The sequence below is a fragment of the Pongo abelii genome, chromosome 23 (assembly GCF_028885655.2).
Source record: "Pongo abelii isolate AG06213 chromosome 23, NHGRI_mPonAbe1-v2.0_pri, whole genome shotgun sequence".
Classification (NCBI taxonomy): Eukaryota; Metazoa; Chordata; class Mammalia; order Primates; family Hominidae; genus Pongo; species Pongo abelii.
Window position 1 is genome coordinate 24,705,007 of NC_085929.1, and position 18,029 is coordinate 24,723,035.

General features: G+C 47.5%; 1 protein-coding gene across 2 annotated transcripts; it reads left to right on the top strand.

The window, feature by feature from the left end:
* The first annotated feature begins 724 nt into the window (after positions 1-724).
* Positions 725-17,508, top strand: LOC129052507 (ubl carboxyl-terminal hydrolase 18-like). Of its 2 annotated transcripts, XM_063722754.1 has the most exons (10): positions 725-905; positions 1,028-1,124; positions 1,967-2,112; positions 7,443-7,522; positions 8,069-8,215; positions 9,993-10,088; positions 10,891-11,058; positions 13,302-13,433; positions 13,950-13,999; positions 16,883-17,508. In XM_063722754.1, the coding sequence occupies exons 2-10, from the start codon at positions 1,093-1,095 to the stop codon at positions 16,926-16,928; spliced, it is 897 nt and encodes a 298-aa protein (XP_063578824.1). In that variant the 5' UTR covers positions 725-905; positions 1,028-1,092; the 3' UTR covers positions 16,929-17,508. The 2 variants fall into 2 exon arrangements, with proteins under 2 accessions (XP_063578824.1, XP_063578823.1); XM_063722753.1 differs by having other exon boundaries at positions 736-1,124.
* The last annotated feature ends 521 nt before the right edge of the window (positions 17,509-18,029 follow it).

Genomic DNA, 18,029 nt, shown 5'->3' on the forward strand with positions numbered 1-18,029 from the left:
CCTGCCAGGTTCAAGCAGTTCTCCTTCAGCCTCCCGAGTAGCTGGGATTACAGGCGTGCACCACCACACCTGGCTAATTTTTGTATTTTTAGTAAATATGAGGTTTCACCATGTAGGCCAGGCTGGTATTGAACTCCTGACCTCAGGTGGTCTTCCCGTCTCGGTCTCCCAAAATGCTGGGATTACAGGTGTGAGCCACTGTGCTTGGCCCTTGTGATAGAGCTTTTTAAAGGTTCATGTTTGATATCTTCTCTCTGATTTGTTTGCAAGCTGAGTGAACACATCGTAGTTGAGAGACTTTACAGGACTTCATGTCCTTAGTAGCTTTAAGAAAAACGTTAGATTTTTGTCAACTTTTTTTTTTTTTTTTTTTGAGACAGAATTCCACTCTTGTTGCCCAGGCTGGAGTGCAGTGGCGCGATCTTGGCTCACTGCAACCTCTGCCTTCTGGGTTCAAGCAATTCTTCTGCCTCAGCCTCCCAAGGAGCTGGGATTACAGGCACCTGTCATGACACCCGGCTGATTTTTGGATTTTTTTTTTTTTTTTTTTTTTTTGAGATGGAGGCTCGCTCTGTCGCCCAGGCTGGAGTGCAGTGGTGAGATCTTGGCTCACTACAAGCTCCACCTCCCAAGTTCACACCATTCTCCTGCCTCCTGAGTAGCTGAGACTACAGGCGCCCACCACCACGCCCAGCTAATTTTTTTTGCATTTTTAGTAGAGACGGGCTTTCACTGTGTTAGCCAGGATGGTCTCGATCTCCTGACCTCGTGATCTGCCCACCTTGGCCTCCCAAAGTGCTGGGATTACAGGCGCGAGCCACCGCGCCTGGCTGATTTTTGGATTTTTTTTGTAGAGACACGGTTTTACCATGTTGGCCAGGCTGGTCTTGAACTCTCGACCTCAGGTGATCCGCCCACCTCAGCCTCCCAAAGTACTGGAATTACAGGCGTGAGCCACCATGCCCAGCCTTGTCAACTTCTTTACCTAGGCCTTGCCTTCAGCTTTTTTTTTCTCTTCCCCTTATAGGCCTGGTTGGTTTACACAACATTGGACAGACCTGCTGCCTTAACTCCTTGATTCAGGTATTTGTAATGAATGTGGACTTCGCCAGGATATTGAAGAGGTAAGACTGTTCTTCAGGCTGATAAGCGTTTGTATTATTTCTTTTTTCTTTTTTTTGAGATGGAGTCTCGCTCTGTTGCCCAGGCTGGAGTGCAGTGGTGCGATCTTGGCTCACTGCAAGCTCTGCCTCCCGGGTTCAAGCGATTCTCCTGCTTCAGCCTCCCGAGTAGCTGGGACTAGCCCGCCACCATGCCTGGCTAATTTTTTTTGTATTTTTAATAGAGACGGGGTTTCACCATGTTAGCCAGGATGGTCTCGATCTCCTGACCTCGTGATCCGCCCACCTCAGCCTCCCAAAGTGCTGGGATTACAGGCGTGAGCCACTGCACCCAGCCTGTATTATTTCATTTTTAATATATTCCGTTATTCACAGTGACTTGGACTTTTTGAGACCTTCTCTCAAAAGCTGGCAGAGGAAAGACTGGCTTCTGCATATTCTGGCCTACACATTATTTCTAAAACTTCTTAGGTTGGTCTGGGGTGCGGCCCAGGTATCGGTACTTTTTTTTTTTTTTTTTTAAGATGAAGCCTCGCATGATTGCTGGGCAGGGTGCAGAGGGGCCAAGGCAGCAGTCGTGCTGATCCCCCTCTCTAGAGGGTCCCCTGTAGAGCAGATTCACTCATATGGTGCTGCTCAACCTTGACCACACATTGAAATAATCTGAGGAACTGAAAAATTCTGGTAACTGCCCGTGCCCCGCACCCCCTGACCCAGAATTCTGGTTTAATTTGTATGGGAGTGGCCTGGATATGAAGATTTGCAATTTCTCCCAAGTGATTCCAGTGTGCACCTAGCTTTGAGAACTACATGTAAGGAGGTTTCTGGCTGTTCTTGTGTGGCAGGATCACGGTGCCCAGGGGAGCTGATGAGCAGAGGAGAAGCGTCCCTTTCCAGATGCTTCTGCTGCTGGAGAAGATGCAGGACAGCCGGCAGAAAGCAGTGCGGCCCCTGGAGCTGGCCTACTGCCTGCAGAAGTACAATGTGCCCCGTAAGATACCCTCCCACTGGGCTCCTGGCTGCTGATCCAAAGGGGGTGGGAAGCTTAGAGAGAGAGTGAAGAGAGGAACTAATGGGCAGTGAAGCAACAAGAAGGAAGTTAGGTAGCCTGGACCCCTCAGATAATAGAGACATTTGCGTAAGAGGCACACATCTTTGGAGGTGCAGAATTGATATTATTTATGGACATTTACTTCCGTACCTACCCTTTTTCTGCCTCTCAGTAGAGTAAGTGAAGGCATCTCCTCCAAGCTTATTCCACCACAGTTAGGGAACTGCAGGAAAACAGAATAAAGGAATAAAAAAGAGAAAACGTGTTCTACAAAATAATTCACAAATAGGTTAGGTGTTGTTTTTTTTTAGATAGCTATATTGAGATGTGCATCACATACTGTAAAATTCATCCATTTAAAAACATACAATTCAAAGGTTTGTAGTGTATTCACAGAGTTATGCCTCCATCATCACAATCTAATTTCATAACATTTTCATCACCCCCAAAAGAAATCCCACACTTGCAGGTTTTCCCTTGTGTCTAATATATTGCTTTTCTCTTGCTGCTTTGAGAATTGTCTTTAACTTTTGAAATTGATGACGATGTGTCTTGATGTGGGTTGCTTTAGATCAGTCTTATTGGTGTCCTTTGGGCTTCCTGGATGTGGATTTCTATTTCCTTCCCTGGGTTGGGAAGTTTTCAGTCATTATAGGTATGTGTTGCTTACCAACAGAGATATGTTCTGAAAATGCATCAGAAGGTGAATTTGTCATTGTGTGGACATCATGGAGTGGACTTACACAAACTTAAATGGGACAGCCTACTACACAGCTAGGCTGCATGCTATGGCCACTATGGTAATGTGGTCTGCCATTGACTGAAATGTTGATCTCCAACTCGTGACTGTTATTTCTTTGGATAAGCTTTCTGTCTCTTCTCACTCTCCTCCTTCTGGGACTCTGATAATGCCTATTTTGGTCTGCTTGATGTCCCCTAACTCTCTTAAGATATCTTCACTCTTTTTCATTCTTTTTCATTTTTGCTCCTCTGAATGATTTCCAGTGACCTATCTTCTAGTTTGTTAATCCTTTCTTCTGCTTGATTTAGTCTGTTGAGCTTCCCTTTTGAGCTCTTATTTCAGTTATTGTATTCTTCAGCTCTATTATTTCTTTTGAACTTTTTCTGTCTCTTTGCTGAAATTCTTACTTTGTTCATGCATTGCTGTCCTAGACATGGTAAGCATCTTCATGATCATTATTTTGAATTGTCTGTAAGGTAAGTCACTTATCTTCATTTCACTGGGGGCATTTTCTGGAGATTTATCTTGTTCTTTTGCTTGGAACATATTTCTCTGTTCTTCATTGTTCTTGATTCTCTGTTATTTTCTGTACTTTAGTTAAGAAAAATACCTCTCCCAGGCCGGGCGCGGTGGCTCACGCCTGTAATCCCAGCACTTTGGGAGGCCGAGGCGGGCAGATCACGAGGTCAGGAGATGGAGACCATCCTGGCTAACATGGTGAAACCCCGTCTCTACTAAAAATACAAAAAATTAGCCGGGTGTGGTGGCGGGCGCCTGTAGTCCCAGCTACTCGGGAGGCTGAGGCGGGAGAATGGCGTGAACCCAGGAGGCGGAGCTTGCAGTGAGCCGAGATCGCACCACTGCACTCCAGCCTGGGCGACAGAGTGAGACTCCGTCTCAAAAAAAAAAAAAAAAGAAAAAAAGAAAAATACCTCTCCTAGTCTTGTCCCACTGGCCTTGTATAAGAGACGAACTTACCAATTAGCCCTGCCAGACACTTGGAGCGCCTCTTGACCCTTTGTGTTGTCCAAACTGTCATCTATGTTCTTAGCGGCCCTCAGGAGATTAGAGTGTGTCAAGTCCTGTCAGTGGCCCAGACAGGGGAAATAGAAACCAGCCCCTTGAGGTGCAGCTGGAGACGTTGGGGCATTAAATGTGTGTTCCAGTTTATTCTATCCTCAGGGAAAAGCTGGGAGCGTGAGCTTATCCGCCACTTGCTCTGCAAAATGCTGGACAGAGGATCTGTGGCAAGTGCCTGCACTTGTGTTTAAACTGCACACTCTTTCATGCATTGTTTTACTCTTTGTCACCCCCAGGGGCCTAGTGAATGCTGGCTGCTCTCTGCTTAGAGACAGACAGGTTAGTTGGAAGCTTGACGCTATCTGTCGAGCAAACCAATGGGAGCAGCTGTGGAGGTGCTCACTTGCCTGTTCAGGGTCTCAGAGGAGCAGTGGTTTCCTGGTCTGTCAGCTCCTAGATGCATGGAAACCCCAGGGCAGCAGCTGCACTGTGCAGACAAACTCCTTCTAGGGAGAAAGTGGGAGCCGGGCCTTTTTGCCTGTTCACGCTGCACTGGGCCTGGGGGGGATGTTCTTTGGTGTCTGTGCCCCTGTGGGACTCACAAATACAGAGCCTTGTCAGCTCCCAAAGCTCGGTGACTGAGGAGCTAGACCTTCATTTGAGAGGGGTAAATGTTGTGTACTCAATGTGTGAAGTTAGAGACCTGATTTATCGTAGAGCAGGGGGTGGGAGAAGGCATGGGAATTGCCCACAGGCCTGTCCTGACTCCTGGAAATCTATTGTTTACCTGCCTCATTGGCTCCAGGTGCAGGCCAGTTATTAATAGAAGCCCATCCCTCGGGCAACAGCTAGGAGAGCCCACAGACATATCCTTCCAGGGAGAAACTAGGAGCCTGGCATTTCTGCCGGTTTGCTCTGTGCTGAGCACAGGAGCACAGCTACTGGAAGTGATCACGTGCCCATTTAAAACTGCCTCTTTGCCCTCTGTGGTCGCAGAGGATTCATAACTGCTGACCCATGTCTGCTCCCAGAGCTAGGTGACCTAGCAGCCACTAGGGTTAGTGGGAACTGCAAAAGCTGGGGCTGCCTATGTGTGGTCCAAACCCTCCCCTCTCCAGGAGACAGCTGGGAGTAGGGATTCCTTCCTCACAGTAAGGTACTGTGTCTAGGGTGGGGCTTGTGGAGCGAGTGTGTCTCAGCTTTTCCAACCCATTGCGATGTGGGTATTCTCCCCATTGCCCCCAGTGCAGGCCTCTCTCAGCTAGTTTCTGGGTTTCTTTTTCAGAGGGAGTTGATCTGTGTGTAGATGAGAGTTTTACCGTGTGTCCATGGGAGAAGGGAGCACCAGGAGCCTCCTCCTCTACCATCTCGCTTATGTCACCCTCTGTGATTCTTTTTATACATAGTTGAATTTGATTCACTAATATTTTGTTGAGGAATTTTGCATTTATGTTCACAGGAGATACTGGTTTTTAGGTTTTTTTCTTACAATGTTTGTCTGGTTTTGGTGTTAGGATAATGCGTCAGAGAATGAGTTAGGAAGTGTTCTCTCTGCTTTTGTCTTCTGGAAGAGGTTGTAGGGAATTGGTATAATTTTTCCCATAAATGTTTGGTAGAACCCATCGTTCACTAGTGAACCCACCTGGGTGTAACTGAGTACTCCCATTTTCTAAGAGATCGTTTCATTAGTTTTCTTATTATTTTCTTTTCACTTTTCCTCTTCCCATCCCTCACCCCTCACTGCGGCTGGCCTTGTTTCCTGTTTCCTGTTAGCCCTTTAGAAATGCAAATATCACCTTTTGCCTACCCCTCTCCAGACATTCCCTGCTGGGCAAAAGGAAGAATCCGTAAATGGAGGTAGGCTGATGGAGGTTTGATTGAGAACAGGGCAAGTTCTTCCAGCTGATCTTTCCTGAGACTTGGCAGTAGATTTGCAGCCCAAAGCATACCCACCAGGGAACTCTCCCTGCCAGGGGGTGGCTTCGAAACTTCCACCCTCTAGGGGTTTGTCTTTCACCCACTAGGAAGGCATGGAGAAAGCATGCCCACTTGGCCACTTTTATAATTTACTTCTGCCCAGAAAGGCGCCAACTCAGCTGCTGGGAACTTGATAACTGCCCGGTAGAAAACCGCCATTGCTCACTCCCCCCACCCCCACAACACACCTTATGAAAATGCCCCTCTCTCCTCCAAAGGAGAAATGGCACATTAAAAGGCAGGATGTGTCTTGCTCCTTCCCCCAGGCTGGCTTCAGAATAAATTCACGTTTGTATATAAAACCTTTTGTATCACATTTTTTTTTTGTATCAGAGTTAGTTGAACTCTACATGCGGTGAGCAGCTCATCAGCTTTTCGGCTGCATGGGTACTGTGTTCAGCTTTCCTTCCGTCCTCAGTCTGGAGAACCTCAATCAACCTAGCTCCAGATTTATGGATTCTTTCTTTTGCCAGCTCTAATCTGCTATTGACCTCCTCTAGTACATTTTTCATTTCAGTTACTGTTCTCCTCAACTCAAGAGTTTCTGCTTGGTTCTTTTTTTATAGTTTTTTCTTTATTGATACTTTTTATTTGGTGAGGCAGCATTTTTATAGTTTCTTTTACTTCCTTGACATGGTTTTCTTTATTTCTTTGAACATATTATAACAGCTAAAGTCTTTGTTTAGTAAGGCCAACATCTAGGGCTTCTCAGTGAAAGGTTCTACTGATTGCTGTTTTCCTGTGTGTGGCCATGCTTTTCTGTTTCATCGTATGTCTTGTCTCTTTTGTTGGAAAATGAACATTTTAGATAATGTAAGGTGGCAACACTGGACATCAGAGGTCCCCACAGCAGGGTTTGTTGTTGTTGCTGTTTTATTGTTACTGGGCAGTTCGTGATTCTGTATTCGCCTTCATTGCTTTCTTGCATGTGGCCTTGTGGTCAGCCAGAGGGGAGGGATCGGAGCCCTCTCAGGTCTTACTTGGGCATGCGCCTGGCCTTCTAGATCATCAGGAATGTATCAGTGCTTTTCAAAGTCCCTGTGGACATCTCATTCCCCAGGCTGAGTGCAGTGGTGACATCACAGCTCACCGTAGCCTCAACATCCTGGGCTCAAGTGATCCTCCTGCTTCAGCCTCCCGAGTAGCTCTGACTACAGGCATGCACCACTACCCTCAACTAATTTTTTAAATTTTTTATAGAGATAGAGTCTTGCTATGTTGCCCAGGCTGGTCTCAAACTCCTGAGTTCAAGCGATCCTCTCACCTTGGCCTCCCGAAGTGTTAAGATTATAGGCATGAGCCACTACACCTGGCACTGGAGCTTAAGTTTTAAGAGGCGTTCTCAAAAATCAATACCAAACTTACCGTTCGTTTATTGATCACTTCTTCTGTAGTGCCAACTTAGCCTTGCAGTGGGGTGGAGGGCTAGGAAGAGACAAAGTGATGAGTGTTCATGTGTGTCTAAGTACCAGGGCATGAGAAACAACTCTGAAGACCTCACTAATTGGCTGTTCCTTTTCTCTGTGGCCAGTGTTTGTCCAACATGATGCTGCTCAACTGTACCTCAAACTCTGGAACCTGATGAAGGACCAGATCACTGATGTGCACTTGGTAAGAACCTAGAACAAGAGCACTCGGAAGCTTAAGATGCTGCTCATTTCCCTCATTCAGCTGTTGTTCCTGTAGTGTGCAGAGAAATAAAAGAGTTAATCCCCTGTGATCCCAGCACTTTGGGAGGCCGAGGCGGGCAGATCACGAGGTCAGGAGATCGAGACCATCCTGGCTAACACGGTGAAACCCCGTCTCTACTAAAAATACAAAAAAATTAGCTGGGCGTGGTGGTGGGCGCCTGTAGTCCCAGCTACTCGGGAGGCTGAGGCAGGAGAATGGCGTGAAGCCGGGAGGCGGAGCTTGCAGTGAGCTGAGATCTTGCCACTGCACTCCAGCCTGGGCGACAGAGCAAGACTCCATCTCAAAAAAAAAAAAAAAAAAAAAAGAATCCACATAAAACACTTATCACAGTCTCATAATATTGTTACTGGTATTATTTTGCACCTTTGTGAGGAGCTTCTGTCTCTTGGCTTCACCTTCTGGCAGTTGGCCTGACCTGGCTTATGGTGGTGTTCCCATCTCACCTCTCTGCTCCCCCTCTTGCAGGTGGAGAGGCTGCAGGCCCTGTATATGATCCGGATGAAGGACTCCTTGATTTGCCTTGACTGTGCCATGGAGAGTAGCAGAAACAGCAGCATGCTCACCCTCCCACTTTCTCTTTTTGATGTGGACTCAAAGCCCCTGAAGACACTGGTAAGGGGATTCTCTTGGTATTTGCTGCCCCTGTATGTGTTAGTCCATTTTCTGTTGTTATAACTCAATATCTGAGACCAGGTAATTTATTTCTTACAGTTCTGGAGGCTGGGAAGTCAAGGTTGAGGGGCTGCTCCTGGTGAGGGCCTGCTTGCTGGTGGGGACTCTCAGAGTCCTGAGGCGAGGCAGTGCAGGGCATCACATGGCGAGGGGGCTGACCGTGCTAATGTGCCAGCTCAATTCTCTTTTCCTCTTCGTATGAAGCCACCAGTCCCACTCCCAGGATAACCCATTAACCCATTAACCCATTAATCTATGAGTGGATTAATTCATTTATGAGGGCTGTGCCCTCATGATGCAATAACTCCCCCCACCCCCACCACACCTTTTTTTTTTGGAGACAGAGTCTTCCTCTGTCGCTCAGGCTGAAGTGCAGTGGCGCAAACTCAGCTCACTGCAACCTCCGCCTCTGGTGTTAAGCGATTCTCCTGCCTCAGCCTCCCAAGTAGCTGGGATTACAGGTGCCCACCACCATGCCCAGCTAATTTCTGTATTTTTAGTAGAGATGGGGTTTCACAACGTTGGCCAGGCTGGTCTGAAACTCCTGACTTCAAGTGATCCACCTGCCTCAGCCTCCCTGGGATTACAGGCATGAGCCACCTTGCCCTCCTCAATTATCTCTCAAAGTCCCTGCCTTTCCATACAGCCACATTGGGAATTCAGTTTTAACCCGGGTTTTGGGGAGGACAAACCCTCAAAGCATCGCACCACACAGCACAGTGTGGCCAATTCCCCCTCCCTCTTTGATCTATCTCTGGCTTCGGAAAAGTCACTTATTTTCATGGCTCTGGCCAATTTCTCCTTTGTTTCGGCAAAAATGTTTTCCCTCCTACCTCCCTTCCCTCATCCTGCTCCCTTAATAGGAGCCCCCTCCTGTTTTGTTCCTCCCGTCAGTAGGTGCCCTTTGAGATCCTGCCAGGTGGACCACACCAGGCCAGGCATTAAGGGGGATATGAGGAGAACCAGGAGAAAAGCTGAAACCCTCAGCTGCAAAGTGTGGGGAGGCTGTACCTGATACAGTTCGGGTCTGTGTCCCTGCCCGAAAATCTCCTGTTGAGTTGTAATCCCCAGTGTTGGAGGTAAAGCCTGGTAGAAGGAGATTGGATCATGCGGGAGGGTTTCTCGTGAATGGTTTGGCACCATCCCCCGTGGTACTGTCTTTGTGACAGTGAGTTCTCATGAGATCTGGTTGTTTAAAAGTGTGGAGCCGGGCTGGGTGTGGTGACTCACGCCCATAATCCCAGCACTTTGGGAGGCTGAGGTGGGCGGATCACCTGAGGTCAGGAGTTTGAGACCAGCCTGGCCAACATGGTAAAACCCTGTCTCTACTAAAAACATAAAAAATTAGCTGGGTGTGGTGGCACAGCCTATAGTCCCAGCTACTTAGGAGGCTGAGGCAGGAGAATCGCTTGACCCCGGGAGGCGGAGGTTGCGGTGAGCCGAGATCGCGCCCCTGCACTCCAGCTCCCAACTTGGTCTCTCGCACCTACTCCTCCCAGGTAAGACACCTGCTCCTGCTTGGCCTTCCGCCATGATTGGGAGCTTCCTGCTGCCATGCTTCCGGTCAGCCTGCAGAACCATGAGCCAATCAAATTTCTTTTCTTATAAATTACCCAGTCTCAGCTATTGTCTCACAGCAGTGTGAGAACAGATGAATATAGTACTCAAGGTGGGAAATACCAACGCTGCTTTTTCCCTGTTCTCTTGGGTGGGACAGGAGGACGCCCTGCATTGCTTCTTCCAGCCCAGGGAGTTATCAAGAAAAAGCAAGTGCTTCTGTGAGAACTGTGGGAAGAAGACCCATAGGAAACAGGTACTCATTCCCTAAATCCCTCGGTGCATATGGGGGATTTGTTCCAGGACCCCTGCTTTTACCAAAATACACACACACTCAAGTCACACCCAGTCGGCCCTGTGGAACCCACGTATAGGAAAAGTCAGTCCCTCATGTATGCGATTGTGCATCTGGGATACTGTATTTTTGATGAGCATTTGGTTGCAGATGTGGAACTCGTGCCTATGGGGGAGGGCAGACTGTATTTATTTACAACAGTTTGTGTATAAGTGGACCCACACAGTCCAAACCCGTGCTGTTCAGGGGTCATCTGTCCTTCACTAGTCTGGGGTTGCCCCCTGTGGATTTCCTGATAGAATCATCAGAGGCCCCCGAGGACACCCGGCAGTGGGTGAGAAAGGGAATCTGGGTCTGGCTAGTATCTGGGACGCTGGGGTTCTGATATCCAGAGCCATGGATGTGGCTTCTCATGGTCGCATCACTGAGAGGGCCTGCAGGAGGGGGCCTGAGAGCAGCCAGCAGGGCGTTTCCCTCGGGGCAAGACCAGCTCCCTGGAGCAGACGCGGTGGCTCCCTGGGTCCTGGTACCTGTGCAGAGCCCCGTGCCCTTGTGCCTGTTGTGGGGGGCCACACGGTGGTCGAATAGCCAAGTTTTGCATTATTCTCAGAGGAGCTCAGCAGATTCAGTGAACAGGTGCCTTGAACTCCGTGATGTCACCCTGCTCCCCTCTTTTTGGGAAGAACACGTTGCTAGCCCTGACATTTCTCTGACTCTCTCATTCCAAGTGGACTTTATCTCCAGAGCGATTTTGTTTTTTCAGGTCTTGAAGCTGACCCATTTTCCCCAGACCCTGACAATCCACCTCATGCGATTCTCCATCAGGAATTCACAGACGAGAAAGATCTGCCACTCCCTGTACTTCCCCCAGAGCTTGGATTTCAGTCAGGTCCTTCCAACGAAGCAAGAGTCTTGTGATGCTGAGGAGCAGGTGGGATGATCCCGACCTCCTTGCCATCCTGCTTCTCCCCAGATGCCACGTCCTTTCCGTTTTCCCTTCCTTCACTCCCAGTCTGCTAGGAGCCACCTGTTCCTCAGAGACTGTCCCCAGCCTCAAAAGACTTTCTTCTTTCTGAATATTGGATTTGTGTTCATATGCCTCACAGCACTGAGGGACAGAATCCAGAATTCAGTAGGCTCCTTTGGAAGTAACGTGGAATACATAGAAATGCATAGGCAAACATGTCATTGTGGGTTCTTAGTACCAACCAAACTTTCTTCTTCAGATGGCGTGTGCCCACTTTGAGAATAATCATAAAGTAGCCAGTTGACTGGACCACATTTAATCAGAGTAAAGTTTAATTTACTTGTCCTGAGATAATAACTCATTGAGAGATTCTGAGAAAAAAAGAGACACAAGGCCAGGTGATGTGGCTCATGCCTGTGATCCCATACCTCGAAAGGCTGAGGCAGGAGGATTGCTTGAGCCCAGGAGTTCGAGACCAGCTTCGGCAACATAATGAGACCCCCGTCTCTCAAAAAAAAAAAAAAAAAAAAGAAAAGAAAAAAATTGGCTGGGTGTGGTAGCACAAACCTTTATTCCCAGCTACTTGGGAGGCTGAGTGGGAGGATCACTTGAGCCCAGGAGTTTGAGGCTGCAGTGAGCTATGATCTATCATTGTACTCCAGCCTGGGTGACAGCGCAAGACACTGTCTCTAAAAACAAAACAAGAAAAACTAAAAAAAAAAAAAAAAAAAAAAAAAAAAAAGACAAATATCTTTTTTCCATAGATTTGAAATGCTACATAGCAAATTTTGTATTCCCATATGTACAGGTCTATTTTTGGAGTGTCTCTTCTGTTTTATTGGTCTGTTTGGCTATTTATGCCAAATAATAATTAGAAAATTAAGGCCTGATAATACGTTACAATAGCTCCTATTATATGATTTCTTTAGCTACTTAGGCCGTATACATTTCATAGGATTCTCTTTTTCTTTCCTTCTAGTTCTTTTTATTTCTACCTGCAGATTCTGCCCGATGAAGTATATTTAAAATTGTTTTTCACTTAAAAAAGACTTTTTTGGCTGGATGCAGTGGGTCACGCCTGTAATCCCAGCTCTTTGGGAGGCCAAGAGGATTGCTGGAGTCCAGGAGTCGAGCCCAGCTGGACCACAAAGCAAGACTCAACCTTTGCAACAACAACAACAAAGACTTTGTTATGGAACATTACAAATAGATACCAAAGTGTGTAGTGAAGGAAGAGTTAGACAGTGAATCCTCGGCTATAACAGTTACCAAAACTCATGGCAGGTCTTGCTTTTCCTATAACCCACCCTCTTGTTTCACCCAACCCTGTACTGGATTTTTTTGAAGCAAATCATACTATTTCATTTATAAACACTTCATTATGTATCCCTAAAGAATAAAAGCACTCAAAAGATAATCATCTCCATCTTGCAATTCCTTAATAGCATCAAATATCTGGTCAACGTTCAGACTTCCTGACTGTTGTATAATCTATGTGTTTTGTTTGACGCTAGATCCAAACAACGCCTACACTTGCATTTGGTTAAGTTTCTTTCTTAAGTTCCTTTTAGATTTCCGCTCATTTTCTTTTCCTTGCAGTTGATTTGGTTGAATATTTTTTTCAAATGCCAGCACTGGCTGGTTGGTATCATTTAACATGTTCCTGTAACCTTTTTATTTCTTGTAAACTAATATTTAGATACAGATATTGCCCTGCATTTTGTAAAGTTCTGCACAAAGTCTGCAAATGGAAATAGGGATAATTTCAGCCTCCACTGGGGGTGACTCAGCTTTACGTGTGCCGCCCTTGCCCTCTGTCTCCCCTCCCTCTACAAAAGACTTTTTTGGCTGGGTATAGTGGCTCAGGTTAGGGTCATTCCTGAGCTTGTGGAGAAACAGAACTGTGTTCTGATGATCCCCACCCCTCCCAGGGGGAAGTTCCAATCTTGCCTTGGCTTTAGGGGCCTCTCTCGTGACCTCCTGCCTTCCATCTCTTGTGTGCTCTGCCTGTCAAGCTGCTGAGCCTTCGCAGTACAGGATCCACACTCAGGAAAGCCCCTCCTGGAGGGTGCCCACTGGCCGTGGGTCGGGACTGTTTTCTAATATTCTAAAGTCCCAGAGTCGGACCTAGGGTGGGCAGGTATAAGTGTGTGAGGCAGTCGTGTTTGTGGTGGTGGGTGAACTGTCTCGTGCCTGTTTCTTTCCAGCCTGGAGGGCAGTTTGAGCTTTTTGCTGTGATTGCGCACGTGGGAATGGCAGACTCCGGTCATTACTGTGTCTACATCCGGAATGCTGTGGATGGAAAATGGTTCTGCTTCAATGACTCCAATATTTGCTTGGTAAGAAACATCGTCCACAATTGCCTCCTGCCCTGGATTGGCCACCTCTAGCAAATGCTGGGCTCAGGGCTGCATGGGTCTCCGAGATCAAGACACACTGTGGTCCTGCTGTCTGGGTGTGAGGCCTTTGATGAGGGTTCAAGCCTTTTTCGGTCTGAAGTCCCCATGTGGTTTGCACCTCTGTAAGGGTTCAATTCACTTCCCTCCACTTCTAAGTTTTTGGTGCTCTAGGCTCATGCTCTGCAGCTTTCTGCTTTGTGGGAAATGTCTAGAGAGCAAGGAGAGTTAGAAATATGTAAGTTAGGCCTCTGGGATAAGCATGACCAAGTTTAAACACAGGGACAAGGGCGCTAAAAATACTTCATTGCACAAGACATCCTCCTGCTGTTGCTCCAGGCTCTTGGGAGTTGCTAGGGGTGGGCTTGTCTGGAGGATGAGGGGCACACCATAGCATCCTGTCCTCTGTGGGTGCTTGTGTCAGCTGGCTGCTTGACCTCATTTGTTTCTGGCTTCCAGGTGTCCTGGGAAGACATCCAGTGTACCTATGGAAATCCTAACTACCACTGGTAAGAAACGGATTTGGGTAATGGGAGTCTGATGAGCTCACATAGGGTCCTTGGAGCTGCAGGAAATGCCCGTGGATTCCCCTGTTACTAACATGCTGATGGCTGGCTCACTGTCCGCCTCATCTCCAGCACTCACCCCACCACCCCATGCTTGCCTCACACGTCACACTCCAGGAATATTAAAGTACAGGTAGCTGCCAATCAGCCGTGCCCTCCATCTCCCGTTTGCTGTGCACATGCAGTTCCCGGCCGTATTGTCCTCCTCGTTTACCATCTAGGCCAACTCCCCACTCATGTTTTCATACTCATGGCCTTTTCCTATCCTGTGAAGCCTTTGCTGATTCACCCAGATTCGTAGGGGCTTCTTGTATGGTTTTCTTTCTTTTTTTTTTTTTTTTTTTTTTGACGGAGTCTCGCTCTGTTGCCGGGCTGGAGTGCAGTGGCACAATCTTCGCTCACTGCAACCTCCGCCTCCCAGGTTCAAGCGATTCTCCTGACTCAGCCTCCTGAGTAGCTGGGACTACAGGTGTGTGCCATCAGGCCCAGCTAATTGTTTTTTGTATTTTTAGTAGAGACAGTGTTTCGCCACGTTGGCCAGGATGGTCTCAGTCTCTTGACCTCATGATCTGCCTGCCTCAGCCTCCCAAAGTGCTGGGATTACAGGCATGAGCCACCACACCCGGCCTTCTTATATGCTTTTATTGCATTTGAGCATACCTCTTTTACAGCAAAGATCTTTTTTTTTTTAATTTTATTTTTAGAGATGGAGTCTTGCTTTGTTGTCCAGGCTGGAGCACTGTGGTGTGATCATAGCTCACTGCAGCCTTGAACTCCTGGGCACAGGTGATCCTCCCACCTCAGCCTCCTGAATAGCTGGGACTACAGGCATGCACCACCATCCCTGGCATATTTTAAAAAAATGTTTGTAGAGATGAGGTCTCGCTGTGTTGCCAGGCTTGTCTCAAACTACTAGGCTCAAGCCATCCATCCATTTCAGCCTCCCAAAGTGCTTGGATTATAGGCATGAACACCGCGCCTGGCCATCACACTGTTTTGTTTTTTTTTTTTTGAGATGGATTCTTGCTCTGTCACCCAGGCTGGAGTGCAGTAGTGGGATCCCAGCTCATTGCAAGCTCCGCCTCGTGGGTTCACGCCATTCTCCTGCCTCAGCCTCCCGAGTAGCTGGGACTACAAGCGCCTGCCACCACTCCTGGCTAATTTTTTTATATTTTTAGTAGAGACGGGGTTTCACCGTGTTAACCAGGATGGTCTCGATCTCCTGACCTCGTAATCCGCCCACCTCGGCCTCCCAAAGTGCTGGGATTACAGGTGTGAGCCAATAAATATTTTTATAATCATTAACTACCGAGGAGAAGCTGGAGAGAAAAAAGGTGGATGAAGTTAAAGCAGAGAGACTTTGTAAATTTCTTGGCTGAGCTTTGAGACTGTATATCAGAGATGCTATTTGAGGTGATTTTCAGCTACAGAGATAGGCCTGGTCATTTGACAAATAACGGATTAGGTGAAGCTTGCGTTTGAAATCCTCCTCCTACTTTGCATCTTTCTCTCTCGTTTATTCTGAGCATCCATCTTAGACACCCAATCTTTGTCACTTTGTGGTTGTCATTGATTTCCCTGTTATTGAGATTAGAGATTGGCAGACTTTCTCTGTAAAGGGCTGGAGAGAAAGTACTTCAGACTTTGTGGTCTGTACAGTGTCTGTTATAACCACTTAACTCTGCCCTATAGAGCAAAAGCAGCCGTAGACAGTACATGAGCAGATGAGCATGGCTGGGGTCCAATTACATTTACTTGCAAAAAGAGGCTTGGAGACTGGGTGTGATCTCACACCTTTAATCCCAGCACTTTGGGAGGCCGAGGCAGGAGGATCACTTTAAGCCAGGAGTTCAAGACCAGCCTGGGCAACAAAGCAAGACTCCATCTCTACAAAAAATTAAAAATTATTATAGCTAGGCATGGTGGTACACACCCGTAGTCCTAGCTACTCAGGAAGCTAAAACTGAGGCAGGAGGGTCAGTTGAGCCCAGGAGCACGAGGCTGTGGTGAGCTATTATTGTGCCACTGCGCTCCAGCCTGGTGACAGAGCAAGAACCGGTCTCATCAAAAAATAAACAAAAGGCTGGGCATGGTGGCTCACGCCTGTAATCCCTGCACTTTGGGAGACTGAGGCGGGCAGATCGTGAGGTCAGGAGATTGAGACCATCCTGGCTAACACGGTGAAACCCTGTCTCTACTAAAAATACAAAAAGCTGGGCGTGGTGGTGGGCACCTGTAGTCCTAGCTACTTGGGAGGCTGAGGAGGGAGAATCGTTTGAACCTGGGAGGCAGAGGTTGCAGTGAGCCAAGGTTGTGCCACTGCACTCTAGCCTGGGCTACAGGGCAAGACTCCATTTAAAACAAACAAACAAAACATAATGCATATTCTCTCTTATAAATGGGAGCTAAACATGGGGACTCATTGACTTAAAGATGGCAACAACTGGGAACTGCTGGATGGGGAGGGAGAGGAGGGGTGAAAGACTAACTGTTGGGGAGTATGCTCATATCCACATGACAAACCTGCACATGTGCTCAGCTGAATCTAAAAAGTTGAAAGTAGATTTAAAAAACCCCAAGAGGGCTGGATTTGGCTTGTGTGCCCATAGCTTGTTAACCTCCGCTTTAGATATTAACTAATAGAAACGTAGTGCTTATCTTCCCAGGCCACACCTATTTTGTTCCTCTCCGAGGTGATGGATAGATGAAGGCTTAATCCAGCTACCTGGAAGTTTGCTGACGCTTGTCCTGTCATGGATTAATGAAGCATTGTTTTCTGATGAAGATTTCATGCCGCTGTGCTGATGTGTCTTTTCTTCTCTCTAGGCAGGAAACTGCATATCTTCTGGTTTACATGAAGATGGAGTGCTAATGGGTATGCCCAAAACCTTCAGAGATTGACATGCTGTCATTTTCCATTTCCGTTCCTGGATCTACAGAGTCTTCTAAGAGATTTTGCAATGAGGAGAAGCATTGTTTTCAAACTATATAACTGAGCCTTATTTATAATTAGGGATATTATCAAAATATTTAACAATGAGGCCCCTCAGATCCTGATCAGTCAGAATGGATGCTTTCACCAGCGGACCCGGCCATGTGGCTGCTCGGTCCTGGGTGCTCGCTGCTGTGCAAGACATTAGCCCTTTAGTTATGAGCCTGTGCGAACTTCAGGGGTTCCCAGTGGGGAGAGCAGTGGCAGTGGGAGGCATCTGGGGGCCAAAGGTCAGTGGCAGGGGGTATTTCAGTATTTTACAACTGCTGTGACCAGACTTGTATACTGGCTGAATATCAGTGCTGTTTGTAATTTTTCACTTTGAGAACCAACATTAATTCCATATAAATCAAGTGTTTTGTAACTGCTATTCATTTATTCGGCAAATATTTATTGATCATCTCTTCTCCATAAGATACTGTGATAAACACAATCATGAATAAAGTTATTTTCCACAAAAGGACTTTGCCGTTTTAATGGGGGGCAGTAGGGCTTGTGCTACAGGAATTCAAGGGCAAGGGAAGTCACTTCTGTTGTGGGGACCTGGGAGGAGCCTCCAGGCTGGAAAGGGTTAAGGTGGAGGTCTCCGATAGGGGCAGCGTATGCAGTGGACTGGCCGCAAAAGGCCGTGCTCAGCATTCAGACAGCATCACACACTCAGCTTTTCTCTACCAGGGAGGCGGGTGGGGAAGGATAGCGATGGGAAGTCAGGTGGAGCTCAGAATGTGGAGGGGATCCAGCGAGGCTTGGAAGTTTGCACCTGATCTGGTGGGTGGTGAGGAGCACTCAGCTGTGTTCTGCTTACACTGATCTGCTGCTGGGGTTAGAGACAAACGTGGTGGGAATGGAAAGTCACGCACAGTCACTAGCGCCTCTGGGGGGAGAATGGATGTGGCTGGTAAGAGAACAGGGGTCCAGGGAGAGTCTGGCACCAACATGGGAGGGGAGCCGGTGGGTGTGAGCACCCCCGCTTTACAGATG

What these genes read in the sequence shown, in the direction of transcription:
- LOC129052507 (XM_063722754.1), top strand. Translation starts at nt 1,093, where the DNA reads ATGAATGTGGACTTCGCCAGGATATTGAAGAG. An exon ending in ATGACTCCAATATTTGCTTG is followed by an intron (nt 13,434 to 13,949) that starts GTAAGAAACATC and finishes TCTGGCTTCCAG; the next exon opens with GTGTCCTGGGAAGACATCCA. An exon ending in GGAAATCCTAACTACCACTG is followed by an intron (nt 14,000 to 16,882) that starts GTAAGAAACGGA and finishes TCTTCTCTCTAG; the next exon opens with GCAGGAAACTGCATATCTTC.